The sequence below is a fragment of the Branchiostoma floridae genome, chromosome 18 (assembly GCF_000003815.2).
Source record: "Branchiostoma floridae strain S238N-H82 chromosome 18, Bfl_VNyyK, whole genome shotgun sequence".
Classification (NCBI taxonomy): Eukaryota; Metazoa; Chordata; class Leptocardii; order Amphioxiformes; family Branchiostomatidae; genus Branchiostoma; species Branchiostoma floridae.
The window spans coordinates 11487244-11506611 of NC_049996.1; the positions used below are offsets into that span (position 1 = coordinate 11487244).

General features: G+C 41.8%; 1 protein-coding gene and 1 long non-coding RNA gene across 2 annotated transcripts; both read left to right on the plus strand.

The window, feature by feature from the left end:
- Window positions 1-879: 879 nt before the first annotated feature.
- Window positions 880-18212, plus strand: LOC118405342 (echinoderm microtubule-associated protein-like 2). The gene is made up of 18 exons (XM_035804788.1): window positions 880-1474; window positions 4408-4537; window positions 5139-5288; window positions 5585-5654; window positions 6019-6081; window positions 6242-6343; window positions 6532-6630; window positions 10351-10488; window positions 10785-10881; window positions 11104-11261; window positions 11645-11788; window positions 12116-12247; window positions 12795-12862; window positions 13198-13366; window positions 13647-13848; window positions 16473-16603; window positions 16822-16995; window positions 17385-18212. Exons 1-18 carry the CDS (start codon window positions 1279-1281, stop codon window positions 17685-17687), a joined length of 2526 nt encoding a protein of 841 aa, XP_035660681.1. The 5' UTR covers window positions 880-1278; the 3' UTR covers window positions 17688-18212.
- On the plus strand, window positions 7188-8178 carry LOC118405351. The gene is made up of 2 exons (XR_004829890.1): window positions 7188-7426; window positions 8036-8178. It is a non-coding gene; the product is annotated as an uncharacterized LOC118405351 (long non-coding RNA).
- Window positions 18213-19368: the final 1156 nt, after the last annotated feature.

The window sequence follows — 19368 nt, forward strand, 5'->3', positions numbered from 1 at the left end:
ACCATTAACCAAATGCCTGGCTAAATTAAGTTGGCAAATCATCATATACTTCTAACCAAATTAGTACTAAACTCCTCCCCCCAGAAAAGGTCAGAAACTTGATTTCGGTCGATCACATCTTCATGAAAACTTTCTCAATTCTTCTGCATTATACCTCACTGGAAAGCTTCTTTATTACTAGCCTCCTTCGCGGTCATTTTGTGGGCGTTTGCGCAATTGTTGGGGGAGGGGACATATTTGCGAGTTCCAACATATCGCGGCCAGATTTTACAACGGTAAGGTTGTAATGTCGGGTAGGGAATCTGCCGGAAGGTCTTGTGGCCGCCCGCAGAATGACTTGCGGTGGCACTGTGCGAGATGGCAAACAAGCTGATTTTCAGCTATAAATATCATGACCATTCAAGTGGTAAACTGCAAAAATGGAGAAACGAGTGATAAACTTTACAAACTTAGTGTTTTGTTGCTGAGACAGTGTATTTTTTCTAGCACACAGAATCTAGTCGGACTGGTGTCTCTCTGCTTGTTTGTTTGAACTTGCATATTCATTAAGGCTCAAATCGGCCTGCAGGCCGCTTGTATAACTTGTTTCAAACCACTGTTGTTTATGAATACGCGAACACGTGTGTTGCCACGCGTAATCATCCCTGTTCGATTCTCCTATGACGAGGAGAGGATAGCCTCGGGGTTTGTTGTCATGGTAACGGCGTTATGCTCGAATCGTCATTGTGGGCTAAGGAAGGCGACAAAACGACAACAAAAACAACAAACACTGGCCACCACTTATAAAAAATGCAGACAATCTACTCTTGTTACCTTTATTGCATTCCTTAAGTTCTTGTTAAAGAAGAATTGGATTGATTCTCAACTTGCCGGGCGATGAAACGAGTTAGAAAATCGCGCCGGATACGACGTTGTTTTGTCGCCCTCTTCCCGCACGGAAACACCTGTTATTGGTGTCACGCACTTGTTGGATGATCCCAGGAACACAGGTTCACTTCAAGTAAGGCATTGTGCTACGTAAACATCGCTGCAGGGCTGGATTTTATTGAAGGTTAGTGACAATGTTATTCGGGCCCACCTGAGCGCGGATAGCCGTTGCTATGTGATACAGGGATAGATTCTATCAACAATACGAAACTATTTCTTTCCGTGTCTATGGGAGTCAGTGGGAGTGGATCTGATACATGACAAGGTAGCGCTACCGCCGTTTATTTGCTTAGCGTTGTAACATCAAGAAAACATACTACAGACGTGAGGGATCTACGGTAAAGGACGCCCATGGAACAGAGACGGGGTCGGCGGCGGAGATCCACCTCCCCGTCGAAACGTCTCGGGGCCAGTCGCACCAGGTCGCCGGCCAGAGACGGCTCACGATCCGCTCCACCCGACTACGGACACACGGGGTCGTCCTCCGAGTCGGGCTCTTCTACGGGACGATCTAAGAGCCCGGACCGCCCATGGAAGGGCCCAGGGAGTAAGTGCTGATGTTTCTTCTAGATCTTACCTTCGTAACATAGATGTATCATGTATAGAAAGTGTACGTATTTCACAAAGTGTACGTGTGTCTTTTTATACATCTAAATACATAGAACTGACATAACACGAATACAACATACAGATTTGACAAACACTTAACTACGTGAACTTGACAGCAGCTATACTGCACTTGTTATAAGACCGTCAATATTTGCCGTGTGTCTACCGCAAGACAAAGCTGAACAAACTTCGGGTTGTTACCAGACTACTAATGGCATGTCGAGTCGTAGCACGGGCGGTTGCTACCTGTGTTCGGGTTTCGTTGTTGTCGTCCAGGTGGCACAATAACACCATAATTTACACAACAACACCACTATCATATGAAATGGGAAGTATAATTCTAACACAGGCACAGCGATTCTTCGTTCCCCGTTCTTATAGACTATTTACAACGCCTATAAACCAGACGAATAATATACCCGTGACGCATACCTTTACATCGGTGTAAAACGGATGTCATACCCGAAAGAGGTTCAGTCGAAATACCAAACCAGCATCATCAAAAATCCAAAATTGTTAGAAGTATCTTTTCAAAATTCTTGGACGAACTGTGAATGTTTTGTCCCATATACAACAACAAAAAAAGAACACGCGAGGTAACCCTAAGAATAATCGCTCATGCTTACGCTCTAGCGACCAAGGCTATGGTCTAAAATCCAACCGAGGAGAAGACATTTATGTCGTTAACTACAAGGACGTGCGACCTGTTCTTGGTACAGCATATCATATTTCAAGGCCGTGAGAATGAAATAACAAAAGATTTTCCGGAGAGCTAGAGATGACGCCAGCCCGACGCCCATTGCTACAACCATTGTTAAGATATAATCTACACACAATGTGCAAGGAGGTTATAAGCTTAGTGAGTACTAAGCACAGCAAAACTATTTTAGGCAACACGGTTTTATCGAAACAAAACAGACTGTAGAATCTGACCACTTCTTTCAAAATCAGATTGAAAGTGATCATTAAACGAAGACTATTATGGAAATATCCTTTTTTATTCTCTAGATTTCAAATTGGAATTTCATTCCTTGCCATGCGACGAAGGGAATTCACTATCTTGGTTCAATATCTCGGTATTTTAAAATGCGTCTCTGAAAAATGAGCCATCAAACAAACCTTCAACCTTGCCACTTATATCTCAACACATTAACGCGAAATTCCCAGACTACTGTACAATGTGATATCTGGGTACAAAGGTGTTTATAGCTGGCGACCTTCGTTCACTTGAAATTTTATACGAATCAGACCTTTTGTCGAAACATAATTTCGTTTTTACAAACTTGTCAACAACAATGTAATGAGAAACTGATACAAAATAATCAGAAGAAAATTTTCTTCGCTATCTTGATTCAACATTTGAACGAGTTCACACATCAAGTTGCCTATTTTTATGCAATTTTTGATATCAATATATTTCTCCGTACACGTCTCAGGAGTAGGACAACTACCCCTTTGTTCACCTTTACCTGCCGTTCGCCCTTTGTTTACATATGACTTATTCATAGTTTTAATGGCTTCATCACTATTTAATGTCACAGTGGTATTCCCTATGCGCCAGCAGCCAGAGGGACACTGTAGCTCAACTGGTAGCAGTCTCACAGTGGGAGTCCTCGAACACGGGACCCCCACTTCATGTCCCTACCTAGAGACAGGGTCAGCCCCAACCGAGATGCCCTACCCAGGATTGAACCAGGGTCTCCCAGTTATGCTAAGGTCCCATTTCCAAAACGGGACCTGGTCGGGCTGTTTGCCGAAACGAAAATAACGTTCAATGTTCAACCATATTTTCTAGTTGAAAAAATCTTCTAATTGCATTTGAAGAAAACTAAAACTGTATGTCAAGGAATATGCGCCTAAAATGCACCCATCTTTATAAAACGTATTTTTATGCTTACAGTAAAAGTAACAATCAAAAGATATCACAATTAACCTTTTTCGGAAGAATGTCGTCACGGTGACGTCAAGGAAACCGACCGGACGTAAAACAAGTGCCTTTCTTCCCTCCTTTGATCATCGGCTAAATGGATAATCACGCTAATGAACAAAATGACCAGGCTCCAAGCAACCCGGAACAACGTGTATACGTGTGGTATAACCCAACCCATGGTTTTACCCTAGTTTTACAAAACAACAAAGCCGCTAAGATGATTTCCATCTCCCTATTGTTAACATCAAAAGAGAGCTTAGAGTTGAGTACATAAAAATATTTTTAAACGATATTTGTATATACATGACTGAACGAAAAATGACAGGTTAATTCACATGTTGACCCCATTATGTCGGAAGATGAATTGTCCAGTTCGTAACAAATGATACAAGACATGTTACAAAACACATGTCTGTGTCACGCGCGATAGTGAACTCTCATGCCACTTTATTCGTTTCCACTGTCTTACCGGGTTAATGGTATCGGTATCTATTCTATGGCACTGTAGAAATCACAACAAGAAATCAAAGATGCCATACCTTCGTGATATATGTTTAGTGTTTGTGAATTTTTGTTTTATTCATTGTTGTGAATATCTCGCTGATTATATATATTGCATTTTCCCACCGGATCTCATATAGACAACAGATATTGAAAGACCGGAAAGGATATAATCTTCGATGACCTATTCTGAACCATTCTGAGACCTTTGACCTAACTTCCTGTCAGTGTCCCCGACGTGCCTATCTTATGAAAACCGGGAAATTTACAGTAGACGGACACGTGCACACTGACAGACAGATAGACAGACATTCAAGTCTAAAACAGAAGCATCACACACGGAGGTAAAAAAAGGAAAGAGTCGGGTTTGATATAGGGCGGTCCTATAGTTCTATAGAAAATCTATCAACACCTTAACAAATCTTAAATCCGTTTTCCAGTGGGACCTGGCATGGTGCGCATGTATCTAAAGGGCAGGCCCATCGCCATGATCGCCCCCCAAGAAGCGGGACAAGTGGACCTGTCCAGGGAGTCCAAGCCGCCCAGAGAGCAGCTACAACTGGAGTGGGTGTATCCTTTGCACCAATGATGAATATATAGTATACAACACAGTGTATAGATAATTGTATAATTGATGACTATGTGCCCCCAATACTCACTTTTAAGGACACTATGTCTCAAACTTCAGACACGAACAATGTTGATTTATAGCTGTCTAGGCGGTAAATGACACGTCTACACATCAAAGAAACACACCTCAGGGTTAGAGACCAAAGAAAAATATTCATGGACGGACCAAATTTTTCAATGATACTGTACTATGAATGTGTACTATGAATACTGACAGACATGATTACCATTTCTCATATTGATGCTACCACCGCCACAACTAGGACAGCCTTATTACCCGCAAGGGTATCGACTGGTGGTTCAAGGTAAAGATTCAAGGTAAAGATAGCTAATAGGAAATTTGAAAGAATAATGGAAAAATGATGACACAAGTACGTAAAGCAACGAGCGACCCAGACAAATAAAACACCAAAACATTACGAGATGTAGCTAGCCATGGCAGAGTGTGTAGTATTTCTGTGCATAACTGGATACATAGTACAGCTTATTCAGTACCTTATTCTGTTCCTGTCCCATGGAAAACCCCTTGACAGCCCCACAGTTACGGGTACCGAGGGCGAGACTGCCGTGCGAACCTGTACCAGCTGGCCTCAGGAGAGGTGGTGTACTTTATCGCGGCTATTGTCGTCATCTACGATCCGAAGAGACACACACAGAGACACTACCTGGGTCATAATGACGACATCAAATGGTAAGTGTGTTTGACACCATTTCAAAGTTGTGTGGCCGAGGGGCTTTGAAATGGAGATAGGCCCCGCCATACATACCAAAATGACGATATCCAATTAAGAAAGTCTATGAATACCATCACAATCAACTATCTTAATGATGCTATGGTAAGATGTATATACTTGAAGTTTAAAAGTTTCGTAACATATCACATTCAAAATTAATCACAACCATCCTTCGCCATGGGAACGTCTTTTACATAACTAGTCTTGTTTACAAAATGAAAATGTTCTGATTTAATAATACATTTTTCCGCAGCATTTCCGTCCATCCAGACAGAGTTTTGGTAGCCAGTGGGCAAGTTGGAGGTCATGATAGAAGCGAGGAGGTAAACCAGTTTCTTTCATTTATCAAAATGGCAAAAATCTTTCAACTTTTTTTTGCGCGTCAGCTGTTGCATTTTTATGACTCGCATAAGTTTCGTCGGTGGTGAGGTTTGTGAGTAATATCTTTAAACCTATATAATTGTGACAATACGTTTGGAACCGCAATTGTAACATTGCAGCAGCGACACCTAGTTGCAGTCACGGTGGAGTAGAACCGGTCATCTTAGCCCCGAGGAAGGTGACAGGCCGTCATCGATCATGAAACGTCGGTTCTTATGAATATGCGGTTGTGAATTAAAAACTTTGTTATTTAAGGTCGTTACTTTTGTTTCTGGCGGTGCTCAATTTTGTATGATGTTTTTCCAGCTTCCTTGCTACGAGAGATTCGACCCATATTACAAAAACGCCGACGAAAGTAACTGGTACAAGGTACGTAAAATTTGGTTCATTTTCTAGCCCTTATTCTTTAACTAATAGTAGTGGTATATCTAGTACTATTGACACTTTTTTAATTTGAGACCATTGACAAATCAGGGAATCAAGACTTACAAAATCTGATCGTTGCTTCGTTGCGTTTTTTTTTACCTAGCCTCACATTCGCATCTGGGACTCCAGAACGCTTCACACCTTACAAGTCATCGGCGCCGGCAAGCTGAGATTAGGAGTCTGCGCGGTTTCGTTTTCCGTCGCTGTAAGACATTGTCTTCTTCTTAAATAGAATATATAACTGCCTTTTGTCTATTTCTACATGCGGTAACTTTGATAGCAACTGCTATTTCATCTACTAAGTCCAGATGTATATTGGTAGTTTATTTCTTTGTTAGCTTGTTGCATATAATAAATTGATATGGGCAGTTAGAAACTATGACTTCTTTTCAGGACGGAGGTACAAAGGTAGCGGTAGTGGATGAATCTGGCAGTGGGCACATGTTGAGGATGTGGGACTGGAAAAGCAACACGATGTTGGGAGAGGCAAAGGTACATATCAGAGGCCTACAGTAATATCATTCATGAAGAACTTTATGACTCTATGGACCAATTCCAAAATGAAAACAATGTGCGAATATTTGACGGACAGACACCGCTCTCTCATTGGTCATACCGATAATTCCTATGCAATCATTGGTTTATCAACCAGTTGTGATAGACAGTCATCAGGTTCGGTCTACATTTTGACGGTGGTGGATCTGTAATGTATGTTTTCTATCGTTCATCTCACGTTCATCTCACGAAAAACGTCTTGTCATCGTTTTGTGACTGTGATAGAATTTTGAGGCAAGTCTGTCTATTCTGTTACGTAGATCTTTGCTGGTGCTTACTGAATTTGCGTTCTAGTCTGAAAATACTAATAGCTACGTGCCTGAGGCATTGCCAAAAATACAAGCATAGTTTTCTTTGATGCTCTAATTTTCCCCGTAACTTGTTAAGATAACTACTGGTTGTAAATGTTGCCGAGATACGATCTCTACCCTAAGGCTATGTGACATTTAGATCAGCGACCCTTTTGTCTTTTATCTGTTATCCCAAATGTCAATAAGCCTATTTGCATTTACCAGTACGCATGCGCGGAATTTCCTTAGCAACGAAAAAAGTGAGATAAACAAGTCGCGTTCGACAGGGCAGCGTGTGTCCAGGTTCAATGTTCAAGTGTCGAGATTTTTAGCCTCTACACGGCGTTAACGGCAGCTACCCGCCTGGATCTGATGTTCCAACGATGTCCTAAACCTTGTGTACCTGAAACACCGTGTTCAGTTTCGCTTCAGAGGAATTTACGGTACGTTTTTTGACGGTATCCAAGCAAGTGTTCCCACAGTTAGTGATAACGCATGCATCCCTCCCCCATGCACGATGCCATCTATCTTTGCCGCTTACTTCTAGAATTTTTGTCCATTCTCACTACAGCCAGGTTTTTGTCTGTAAAGGTTACCAGTGTGACATAATTAGGAAATTTTAACCTACGTATGTTATAAACCGTAAAAATGTTAGCTAAAATGCACGACCTTGTGTCTTCACAATAATGAAAGCCGATATGGTCACTGTCTCGTGATCTCTCGTGTCTGGACATGACCCCGCTTGCACTGACTGAGGAGCTTTCGTACTGTGACCAACACTTCGATTAGAAAGATAAAAAAATGTTAAGAACCAACAGCGAGTACACTAATAATCGCAGTAAATGGCTTGGATGTCCGTATTAGTATTAAACTGGTGCTTTAGGTTGAAAAATTATGCTAATAAATGTGCAAGCAAGGTCGCTGCAAGTTATGCAAACGTGACGGTGGGGAGGGGTGCATGTAGAATGTGCATTGAAGTGTATTACGCTTTAAAGCTGTATTTTTTGTTTAAGTGTTGATATTTGCTTTAATGTTTCTTCCTTTTTTTTAAGGTGCCGGAGTTCAACATGAGGCTGTGTGCAGTGGTCGGCTGCGGTAATGGAACATATCAACCAAGGCGGTTTCAACCTTCTTGTATCAACTTTAAAAAAAGGAAGTCAGGGACATGTCCAAATAAAAACATGGAACAAAAAAAGGATTTTGATGATGCAACTGTCCCCAACCTTTCCAGCTATGCATTTCCCACTGACAAGAAAGACCCATGGTCGGACAAAACTGTTCTTGCTCACAGATTGCCAACACTTGGGTTCGCTTCCTGTCTGTGACACTACAACCACTGATAGTATGGCCAAGTAGAGCTGCAATTTCCAAGACCTTGCCACCACAGTTCAAGAAACAATGTAGTAGAATAAGATGCATAATTGATTGTACAGAAATATTTATTGAGAGACCTAGATCTTTAGACTTACAAGCCTCCACATGGTATGACTATAAATACACAATACTTTAAAGCCGTTTGTAGGGATCACACCAAATGGGCACATCTCCTTTCTTTCAAAGACCTATGGCGGAAGAGCCTCTGATGTGTTCATTACCTGGGACTGTGGCTTTTTAGATTTGGTTGATCCAAATGACGTTATAAAAATAATGGCAGATAGGGGATTTCCAAACCAGGAGGACCTGATGCTGCTGAATGCAACACTAGAAATACCACCAGCAGCATAGGGGAGGCGACACATGACAAGAGACAAAGTAAAGAAAACAAAAACTGTTGCAAACTTGAGGATCCGCGTAGAGCGTGCTAACAATCGACTGAAGGACTTCAAAATCCTGGAGGGTACATTTCCCATAACACTCATGTCAGCATTAGATGACATTATCAAGGTCTGTGCTGCATTGGTTCGGAACCTGCAGCCAGACTTGGTCAAATAAACAGTTGGCATACAAGCCATTCAAGTTGGCAGAGATAAACTGTATTGAATTGCTGGCAGCTGAGTGCCAGTGACTTTTTTAATGATCCTTTACTGATTATGTTGTGATAGCAGGAAACTGTGACCGATGATAATAATGACAATGTAATGAAGATGTAATAGATAAAAGTGGATCCTTTCTGTAACATGTCCTCAAATGTATTCTCAAACATTTTTCATACATTAAGTTGTGAGTTCTTTACATTTATGCTGCCATACTGGTGGTGATGTAGGAACATATTTTTTGGAATAAAATCAACGGGATCTTACTTTTGCCTTTGTTCATGAAGTGGCTTGTGTAATGGGAAATGATTTATCGAACAGACAAACTAACAAACTAGCTGTAGGAGCTCACAATAATTATGTTTTCCCGATATGGATAAAATTGCTCTTGCTGGTGTCTTCTTTTCATTTCTTTTTCTACTGTCAGGAACCAATCAGAGCTTGTAACTGCCATGAACCAATCAATTTTAGAACTGCATTAGCAAATTAGCAGTATAACTATGAAGAACCGTCCTGTGTCTTAGCTCTTCATGTGTATAAACTTCCGCCTCCTCATCCATTACGGCCGGAACGAAAATGAAGAAAAAAAACTCCACTTACTTCATATACTGTCAGTAAAACACAAGGTCAAGGGACTAGGTAGGTAGGTAGGTAAAACACAAACACACGTCTTACACCAGACTTCAAAAACTTAAAATTATCTTTATTCTTAACTGACAGTTCTAGAATCTTCTTTAGAACAGGTGTACGTTCGTACCTGTCAGGTGGGAACACCTGCGGCGCCGCACGGCGCGGCGCGGAGCGCCATCTCCTTAAACAAACGCTGACACTACACACGCGTGACGCAACACTGGGTTGGCAAGTTATCTCCCAAAATGGCGGATTTTACCCGTCATGCATTTCGCGCCGGTAATTGCGAATAGGCTTATAAGTATGTCACCAATGGCCGAAGGAAAATAATCGATAAAACTTCCATGGGACGCGTCTTGACAAAAAAATTCCCTCAGTAAATAAGATGAGAAAGGTCTGTGCGATGTCCATTGCTTGCGGGTTGTATATACTCATACCTTTATGACATATTTAGGGTTTTTCGTATGTCTTGTTGTTATAGTTCATTTAGTATGCAAAGACAGTTGTGATTGACATCACATGTGTCAGGTGTACAGTGACCACTTCCCGCCTATCTATGGTGAGCATGACAAGGATATAGAAAATACAGACATAGCAAAAAATACCTCCCCGTCAGTCAGTAGACTTTTCAGTTGACACCGTGACGTGGAATGTCTATCATGTCTGATAAACGACAAGTAACCACAAATAACCACAAACACACAAAGAACATAAGAAAAACTCCATACATAGAGGGAAAACGTTGTCTTTTTTTTTAATACCAGGCAACAACGGAGCCTTTACATTTGGCTGCGTTCAACCCGGTGGACAGCAGACAGCTGGTTACAGCTGGGAAATTCCACCTGGCTTTCTGGCACCTGAGGAAAGATGGCGTCTTAACCAAGAAGAACGGCATCTTCGACGTACGTATGATGCTATTTCTGTTATGTTAATTTTGTGTTTAATTTGTTATAATTGCAAAATAATAAGACATTGTCTCAATCGGCAAAGATCCTTTTTGTCAACGACAGATACTAGTTACTAAGTCCACAAATAGTCAAAAGACAAGTTTGTGAACAAATGACCTCGTCTTTGATATCTGCGAAAACCCATATTAAAGAGAATTCCAAGTAGCTTTTTGTGCCTTTATCGACCATGTTTATCTGTTTCTTTTCTTTTATTTCGTTGTCATCTAACAAACTACGGTTTTGTCTCACAGGATCTCAAGGCCAAGTTCGTACATTGTATCGCTTTTACACACACTGGTGACGTCATCACAGGCGACTCGAAAGGCAACATCCTTGTATGGAAGAAAGGTAACTTACAGGAAATTTTGGCGACGCCTCAGGCGCGATCCTAATTATATAGTATCACATGTATTATGTTTTCGACCACGGTGTCCTTTGTTTTGTGGCTTGAGCAGCATGGCATTTCCTCAAAATTTGATTATGTACCTCTTATTTAGAAGGAGAACTAACGCATGTTCTTAAATGCCACTTTAAGTTTAATCAAAGAAATTTTGGGAACTTACCTTTTAGATACCAACCGTATCAGTCACTCTATAATCGGCGCTCACAAGGGCGGGGTTTTGGCGCTGCACACCCTGAGGGGAGGCCTGGTGATGGTGTCTGGCGGGAGCGACAAGAAGGTGGTGTTGTGGGACGGCGCGCTGCAGGCACCGCTCAAAGTCAGCCAGGTACGGTCCATTAATGAAACCTAACGTCGTATTTGTTTACGCATCTTTGATAAAAACCTCAACAACATTAGATAACGTTATATACAGGTGACATAACAACAAATTACAGGTGCATATCAAGAAATATACATGCACAACAGTTATGATCATGGCGCCCTGTTCTGTACGTTTTGTGATGTTTTGTTGTCTTTCATGTAACACTTTCCGTTCCCGCCATATGTCCGATCGGTCCGTTTTGAATATGTGAGGGCCTATGAATTTTGAGGAAGGCTGGGAAAATTTTTTACATTCCCTAGTTGAACAATCACATCAGTATTCGAGATTTATAAAACTTGCACAAAATTGAGAGCAATCATTGTGACAGTGGTCTTGAAAAATCACAGATTCCCGCGGGATTGGGAGGTGTGCGGTCCATATGCGCGTGGGATCAAGGGAAGCACGCGGCCGAGAACGTGGTATTCGTCGGGACGCTCGGGAACGGGATCTGCCGAGGGGAGATCGGGAGGGAGTTCAAGTCCGTCCTGGAGGTACGTCAATCAATTTAGAATATTGGAGATATAATTGCAGCACAAATGGGGCCTCAAGTTCTGTTGCAATACGCCATGACCGTAAAATCATCATGATGGTTTTTATCTTCCTGAGAAGGGGGCATTCTGTGCAAGTTGGGGGTGTTTCTTGTTTGCCTTTTTGTTTGCAATTATGATAATATTACAGGGTCGCAAGATCATAGGGTGTAAGACATAAGTGGTGTAATAGGGTACTTGAAGAATTAAAGAATTTGGTTGATTGCCTAAATCAACGTTGAAAGGGAACTGCAGTTGTTAATTTTCAGTGTTTTTATTTTTGTTTTCCAGGGGCATATGGAGGAGCTATGGGGCCTTGCCGCCCACCCGTTCGCGCCCATGTTTGTGACGTGTGACTACTCCAAACAGGTGGTTCTGTGGAACGCCATGAAGAGAGAACCCATGTGGCGGAAATCCATCAAGGTAAACACGTATATAGATATTATGATAGACGACAAATTTGTTTAAATAGTTTAACATATGGTAACGCATCACAATTATAGAACATACCAAAAATCATGACGATCTGCCAGCCGTTTACTAGTATTTGAGTTATTTTTCTTCCTTCAAAGTCTCAAACAAAATCGGCCCACAGTTTAAAAAACAACTTCAAGCCCAAAGCTGCACTACAACCTGCTTCAAATTCTATCTATCGCCCAAAACTCACGACCATAGAATGTCCAGTACACGAGATATCAAACCCTACATTTCCGCTGTGGTACCACAGAAAGTCGCTAGAAGGCCCATTGTCAATCTTGACCTTCGTTTTTTGCGGTAGCTACCCAACTGTCAAATATCATAAAGATTCATTTTCAACTTCTCAAGCTATGTTGTCCACAAACAAAGACTCACAAATGGCACTGAAAACACACCTTCTTGGTAAAGCGCATAGCTATGGTGAAGTCAATATCAGTAATGTTTTAAAACTTTAAATTTTTTGTGATGATGTGCTTTTGTCCTGTTTTCATAGTACGCAGCACAGTCTGCTGACATCTACCCAACTGGAAGAATCATTGCAGTTGGAACTACTTCTGGAAGGTAAGGTTTCTGTCTTGGACTCCGCACTGTATTCTGCACTTTCCTAGTAGATTTGACTACTTCTCACGTTCATGTAAGGAGGTTGCCGAAATGGTTTGCAATTTCTGGTAAACGTAAGTAGGACATATCCGTGCGCAGAACAACTCAAGAGAACAGTAACAGATTTCATCCAACAGTGACAAAGTTTTCGAATAAATGCTGTCACTGCGACAGTTTTCGTCCAAAACGCCCACGTCACAATGTCGCATAAGACCATTGGGACGAGCTTGGTAAGAAAAAAAAAAAACAACAAAAAACATTGACCAATGACGTATCGTCTAACGTTACACTTACAGGTGGTGTGTGCTGGACGCAATGACCTCTGACGTCATCTACGAGCGTAGAGACGGGGTCGAACAACTGGATTGTCTCGTGTACTCCCCCAACGGAAGACTCTTGGCCGTCGGGTCTCACGACAACTTTATCTATATCTACGCCGTATACGACGATGGTAGAGACTACAAGGTATAGTATTTTTTAACTCCCAAATATTTGCTCCAACACAAAGTTTCCTTTTATACATAAGGAAAGAGAAGTGCGTTACATTTGTGGGGCGTGGTGACTTTGAAGAAGACGTCTGAGCGGATTTTGCTCACCCCAGCCCTAACCTAACCCTAAACCTATCCTCAACCCCAACCCCAATCCCACGCCTCACCGTTTTCCAACGATAGAATCCTTCCAACAGGTACCCCTTGAATTTAAAAAGTCACCCTTACAGCTATCAAATTTTTTTCAAATTCTGCAGAAAATAGGTCGCCTGGAAGGACACTCCAGTTTCGTCACCCACCTTGATTGGTCGTCAGACAGTAGATTTCTCCAGAGCACTTCCGGGGACTACGAGCTGCTGTACTGGGACGTCATCACATTACGTCACGTCGGTCACGTGTCCGCCATGACTGACGTCAACTGGCACACATACACATGCGTGTTCGGTTACAACGTGTTCGGTAAGTTGACGACTTATCATACGCTGTCACACATTGTAGATGTTATGATTTGACATACCATAACATCAACTTGTATTTTGTATATTGTATTTTTCGGTTGATTAGTCATCATTAGAGAAAAGCTAAGCTAGGCTCACAAGGTCAACCTTGGAGTTTGAAGGTTACGGACTATGGCGTGTGCTCGACCGGACTCAGTGACCACTCGTTTATCTACGTCACAAGGAAGGTCAGACAACCAAGAGGTACTCCCAGAACAGCCACAGTCCGTTCGTACAGAAACTTCGATGAATCGTCTTTCCAAGAGGAACTGTTTAATGCGCCCTGGAGCAAGGTGGAGGAACACGCTGATGTTAACGGCGCACTGGACTGTTTTCATTCTATACTGCACAACATTTGTGATAAACATGCTCCGTGGGTGACCGTACGTATTCGAGGACACGAGCCACCCTGGATGACGCAGGAATATCTGTCGATGGCCCGTGACCGAGATTACTACTTTCACCGAGCTAAAAAGACAAAACAACCAGGGACTTGGGAGACAGCAAAACGATTGCGCAACAAATGTAACAATATGGCACAATACCTGAAGAAAACGTACTACCGAAGTGAAATTGAGTCTAAGCAAAACGATAGTAAAGGCCTTTGGTCAACCTTAAGAACACTCTTGCCAGGTCAAACTAAACACGCTGATAAAGTTCCTAAACAAAGTGAAAACAACATTGCGAATGAATTCAATTCATATTTCACTTCCATTGGAGCCAAACTAGCCGCAGCCTTCTCTAGTGTTTATATGGCAACTATAGGGCCTCCTAAGTCTATGTTTAGTTTTGCCGACATACCAACAGAGTTCACACACCAACAATTGCTGAACATCCCTCTTGGCAAGAGCACAGGGGTGGATGGAGTAAGTAGCAGGCTGATCCGCCATGCTGCTCCAGCAATTGCAGCACCACTGACGTACATATACAACCTGTCACTCTCCACAGGAACAGTACCCACTGGCTGGAAGAAAGCCAAGGTCACACCGCTATACAAAGATGGGGACAAAACTGACTGCAGTAACTACAGACCTATATCAGTAATTCCATCTTTTATGAAAATATTGGAGAAAGCAATACATACACAAGTCTACAACTTCCTTACCGAGCATAAGATTCTGAATCCTTCACAGTCAGGTTTCAGACCAAAACACTCAACAACAACAACATTAATCAATGTGACAGACACGATCCTAGATAACATGGACAAGGGGCTTTTGACAGGTGCTGTCTTTTTGGACCTGAAAAAGGCCTTTGACACGGTGTCTCATGAAATTCTTCTTGACAAACTACGGATAAATGGCATACAAGACAACGCATTGCTGTGGTTTGAGTCATACCTGTCAAATAGGTGTCAGATAACAGTTGTAGACGGCACCATAAGTGATTGTCTTGGTATAGCTGAAGGCGTACCACAAGGGTCTGTTCTCGGACCGCTATTGTTTATATTGTACATAAATGATATGCCAAACTACATAAGCCATGGTCAAATAGTACTCTATGCTGATGACACAGCACTGTTTTACGCATCAAAGTCTGTCGCTGATATAAACAGAGCGTTGAATGCTGATCTCTGCAATATTGAGAAGTGGTTGGATGCAAACAGGCTAACTCTCAATGTCCGTAAATGCAAGTCTATGCTTTTTGGCACTATAAGAAGGCTGCGTCTAGAAACAGAAGAACTAAATCTTACCCTTTCTGGTACTTATTTGGAAGTTGTTGCATGTTTTAAATATCTAGGTGTTTGGTTTGATTCCTGTCTTACATGGAGTATACACATTAACAAACTATGCAGTACGGTGTCCTCTAGGTTGGGAGTGTTAAGACGTTTAGTACCCATTTTACCACCTAAGACACTTTCCATGTTGTTTAACTGTATGATTCTTCCTAAGATTGAGTATTGTGATATTGTATGGGGCAACTGCGGAAAATCTCTCTCTGACAATCTCCAGAAACTCCAAAACCGTGCAGCACGGCTTGTTCTCGGCCTGTCACATAGATCACATGTAGATAATGACCATCTGTCTGCATTAGGTTGGAATTCTTTGGCATCTCGTCGGAAAATGCACCTCCTGCAAACCGTCTTCAAGTCAATCCATCGGCAGTTACCAGAGTACTTACAAATATTTAACAGAACATCTCACACATACGCAACAAGGCTTAATTCTAACTTATCACTACAACTACCAAAAGTCAGACTTGAATCTGGCCGTAGGAAATTTGAGTACAGAGGTGCGTTTTCATGGAACGAGTTGCCGCCCACGGTTAAAGTGGCCAGTTCTGCACTATCATTCAAGAAACTGCTAAGAAACGGTAATCACTGCTGACCCCTGACCTCCTGACCCGGCACGAATTTTGATCAATGAGTTACGATTTTGATTTATGTTCATTTATATATTGTTTCCTTGGTTTGTTTATCGTTTAGTTTATCTTATTTCTTTGTTATGCTATTGTGTGTATGTTGTTTGTACAGGGCACACCTGAAAAGCAGTACGCAAAGTACTGAGTGTGTCCACCCTGTATAAAGAAAACAGAAATAAATAAATAGAAGGTTAACTGATCATCCCCGCTTTGTGCGCATGACAGGGATGTGGCCAGAGGGAGCAGACGGTACTGACGTTAACGCATGCGCAGCTTCACGCGACCGCACCTTGCTTGCGTCATCAGACGACTTCGGCAAGGTCAACCTGTTCAAGTTCCCCTGCTGTACACATAAGGTACTGACGTCACCAGTGAAATTTGTGTGGTACTATATGATGCTACACTTTTTATTATGCCGTGTACACAGTATACATGTGTACTCTCTATATGAATCGTCTTCAAGTTGTGCTTATGCCTCAATTTCGATACCAAAGAGTGAAAAAGTCAATATCATTGAAAGAGATGGAAAAAGAAAGTAAATAAGAAACATCTTTTCTTTCTTTTTTCCATATAGAGCGCTGGTCACATCTACCCAGGACACAGTAGTCACGTGACGTGTGTCCGGTTCCTGTATGACGACAGCTACCTGTTATCAACAGGCGGGGCGGACTCTGCGGTCTTCCAGTGGAGAGTGGTCGGCAAAAACGGGCGGCCCAGACCTACCAAAACTGTCACAGAAACTACAAGGGTAAGAGCCACAGAAAACAGTCGATGTGACATGTTCATATATATTTGTAAAGCTCTTTTCTTGCATTCTAATTAATCATGTCGATCTTTTAACTTTTTTATGACATCCGTAAAAACGAAGGTATTGTTTTCAGTCGGTGTGTTCACTGTCCTGATGTGTGTTCGCAGTTATCAATATCGCAAAGTGGCAGGATGTGAGGTGGAAAATGGTGTAACTGAAAACTTGCAGGATGGGAAAACTGGTCTGACCCGAGTCCAAAGTTTTTGGCAGGAAACCCCATAGAGACAATTGCAATAAGCGACAATGGAAAAAAAAATTCACAGATATACGAGGTCTTTGTTATATCATTCTCTGATTGATTTTCTTTGTTTTCACCAACTGTTTTGTAGGAAGAGACTGCTTTTGCGTCACCCCGAGCAGATCGTCCGTTGAAGAAAAACAGAATATCCAAACTGAGAGACGCGGAAACACAGACAAGCCGGCCGACCACGCCCACTACCGTTATGCGACCAATCAGGGACGAAAACAGAAAAGTCAACAGCCAACCAAAAGCGACACCCACAGAATGTTCCCCGCCAATCAAGGACAAGAACAGAAATGTCATTACAGAACTGGAAAATACGGAAAAGAAAGACTCTGAGGAACAGAAATTGATACAGCAATTAGTCGATGACATTTTTGCCTCAAGCTAAGATCAGAGTAACCTGTAGACGCCACATAGGAACTAAGCAACTACAATGACTTTAAAGTGCTTCCATAGTTTTCCCATAGTCACTAGGACACAAGGTGCATAAGATGGGAAACTTTTGTAAATATGAACAAAATATAACGCTCGATCCAAGTGTTATACAAATGGGCTTATACAGATTTTCTGAGACGATGACATCATATAGATATAATGATACGGATGGGAAAGAAAATATGGTGCCATGTGAAAGAAAATATCATGCGGAAAAAATTCCTGTAGAATATTTGAAATACTTAAAGATAGAACACAATAGTATACCTATTGGCTTGCTTCCTGAGACCGTTGCCAAAAACGTTTGCAACAACGGGAAGCTAGAAAACAGTACGATGTTGCCTTTCAAGAACTTCTTGGATATTAGTCAAGCAGCACAAAAACTTCTTCCCAAGACTAGAAATAGACCTGTTTCCAAAGTCACATATAGAGAATGCCGTTGTGGACATTAAATTGGCTTGATATTGGCCAAATTTCCATTCAATTTGGGAGAGGGGTGAAATGCTGCAAACAACCTTAGTAGCACTTCGCGTCGAGTTGGGTGAAGGCCAATACGCTCACGTGTTGCTTCATGCTCTTGTTTATGTGTTGCACAATAAATTTTACTTTATCGATGGATGGATTGATTGGTTGGTTAATTGATTGATTGGTTAATTGATTGGTTTGCTGATAGATTGATCGACTGGTTAGGTGATCAATATGTTCATCAGTTTGATGAGAAAGCTCAGTTTGTGAATGACAATACCCTCTTAGTCTTATTTCTATCGGTTTTAGGTAGCCAACATTGACCTGTCAATGAATCTGCTGTATCTCAGAACCAACATTTTACAACATATTCAAAACACGGTTGTTCTCTAAGCAACTGTAGTTTAATTATGACAATAATATATCAGAGTAACAATAAATCACATTGCCTAGGCTTAAAATCAAATTCGTCCAAGAGAAACTCTTTGCTATCCCAAAGATCTCGTAGGAATCGTAAACCAAGGATTTGTCTCCCCCTCTACGGAATGTCGATGGGAGACGAGCCTCTCTTATTTGCGGCAACGAATAGCCTGAGCAAGTGCGTATATAGTCAAGTCCGTATGAGGTCCGTATTGAAGTCTTGGCCTCTGCCAGGCTCCACAGGCCGCTGAAAAAATTATAGAAATTGGACAAATATAGCCAGATAACATACTAGCTAGCGGAGTTGGCTGAGTCATAAACCATACTCCTCGGACAGCTAACTCCTCCGGCATGTTCTGTGTCTATATTTCTCCGATTTCTATTATCTTTCCAGTAACCTGTGGAGCCTGATAGAGGCTAAGACTTCCATGCGGACCCCATACGTACTTAAATATATACGCACGTGTGAAGCCGGCTGGCTGCCTGACCTATGACGCACATTGCTGAGATCTGGCAACCTTGACTCGTCCTCCCTACACCGTGGGTTGAAAACAATGCATACGTCATTTCCTGTTTACGTATCACAGATCACAGGGCACTTCCGCTTGTGTGACCTCAACATTTGTCTTAAAACTTTACTTTCCCAAAATTATTATTGCGGACTTTGTACCATACTTAAAAAGCCAGATGCTACAGTAAATTTCCATCGAGAAGATCAGATTACCAAAGACATGTCGGGGTATCTCCGG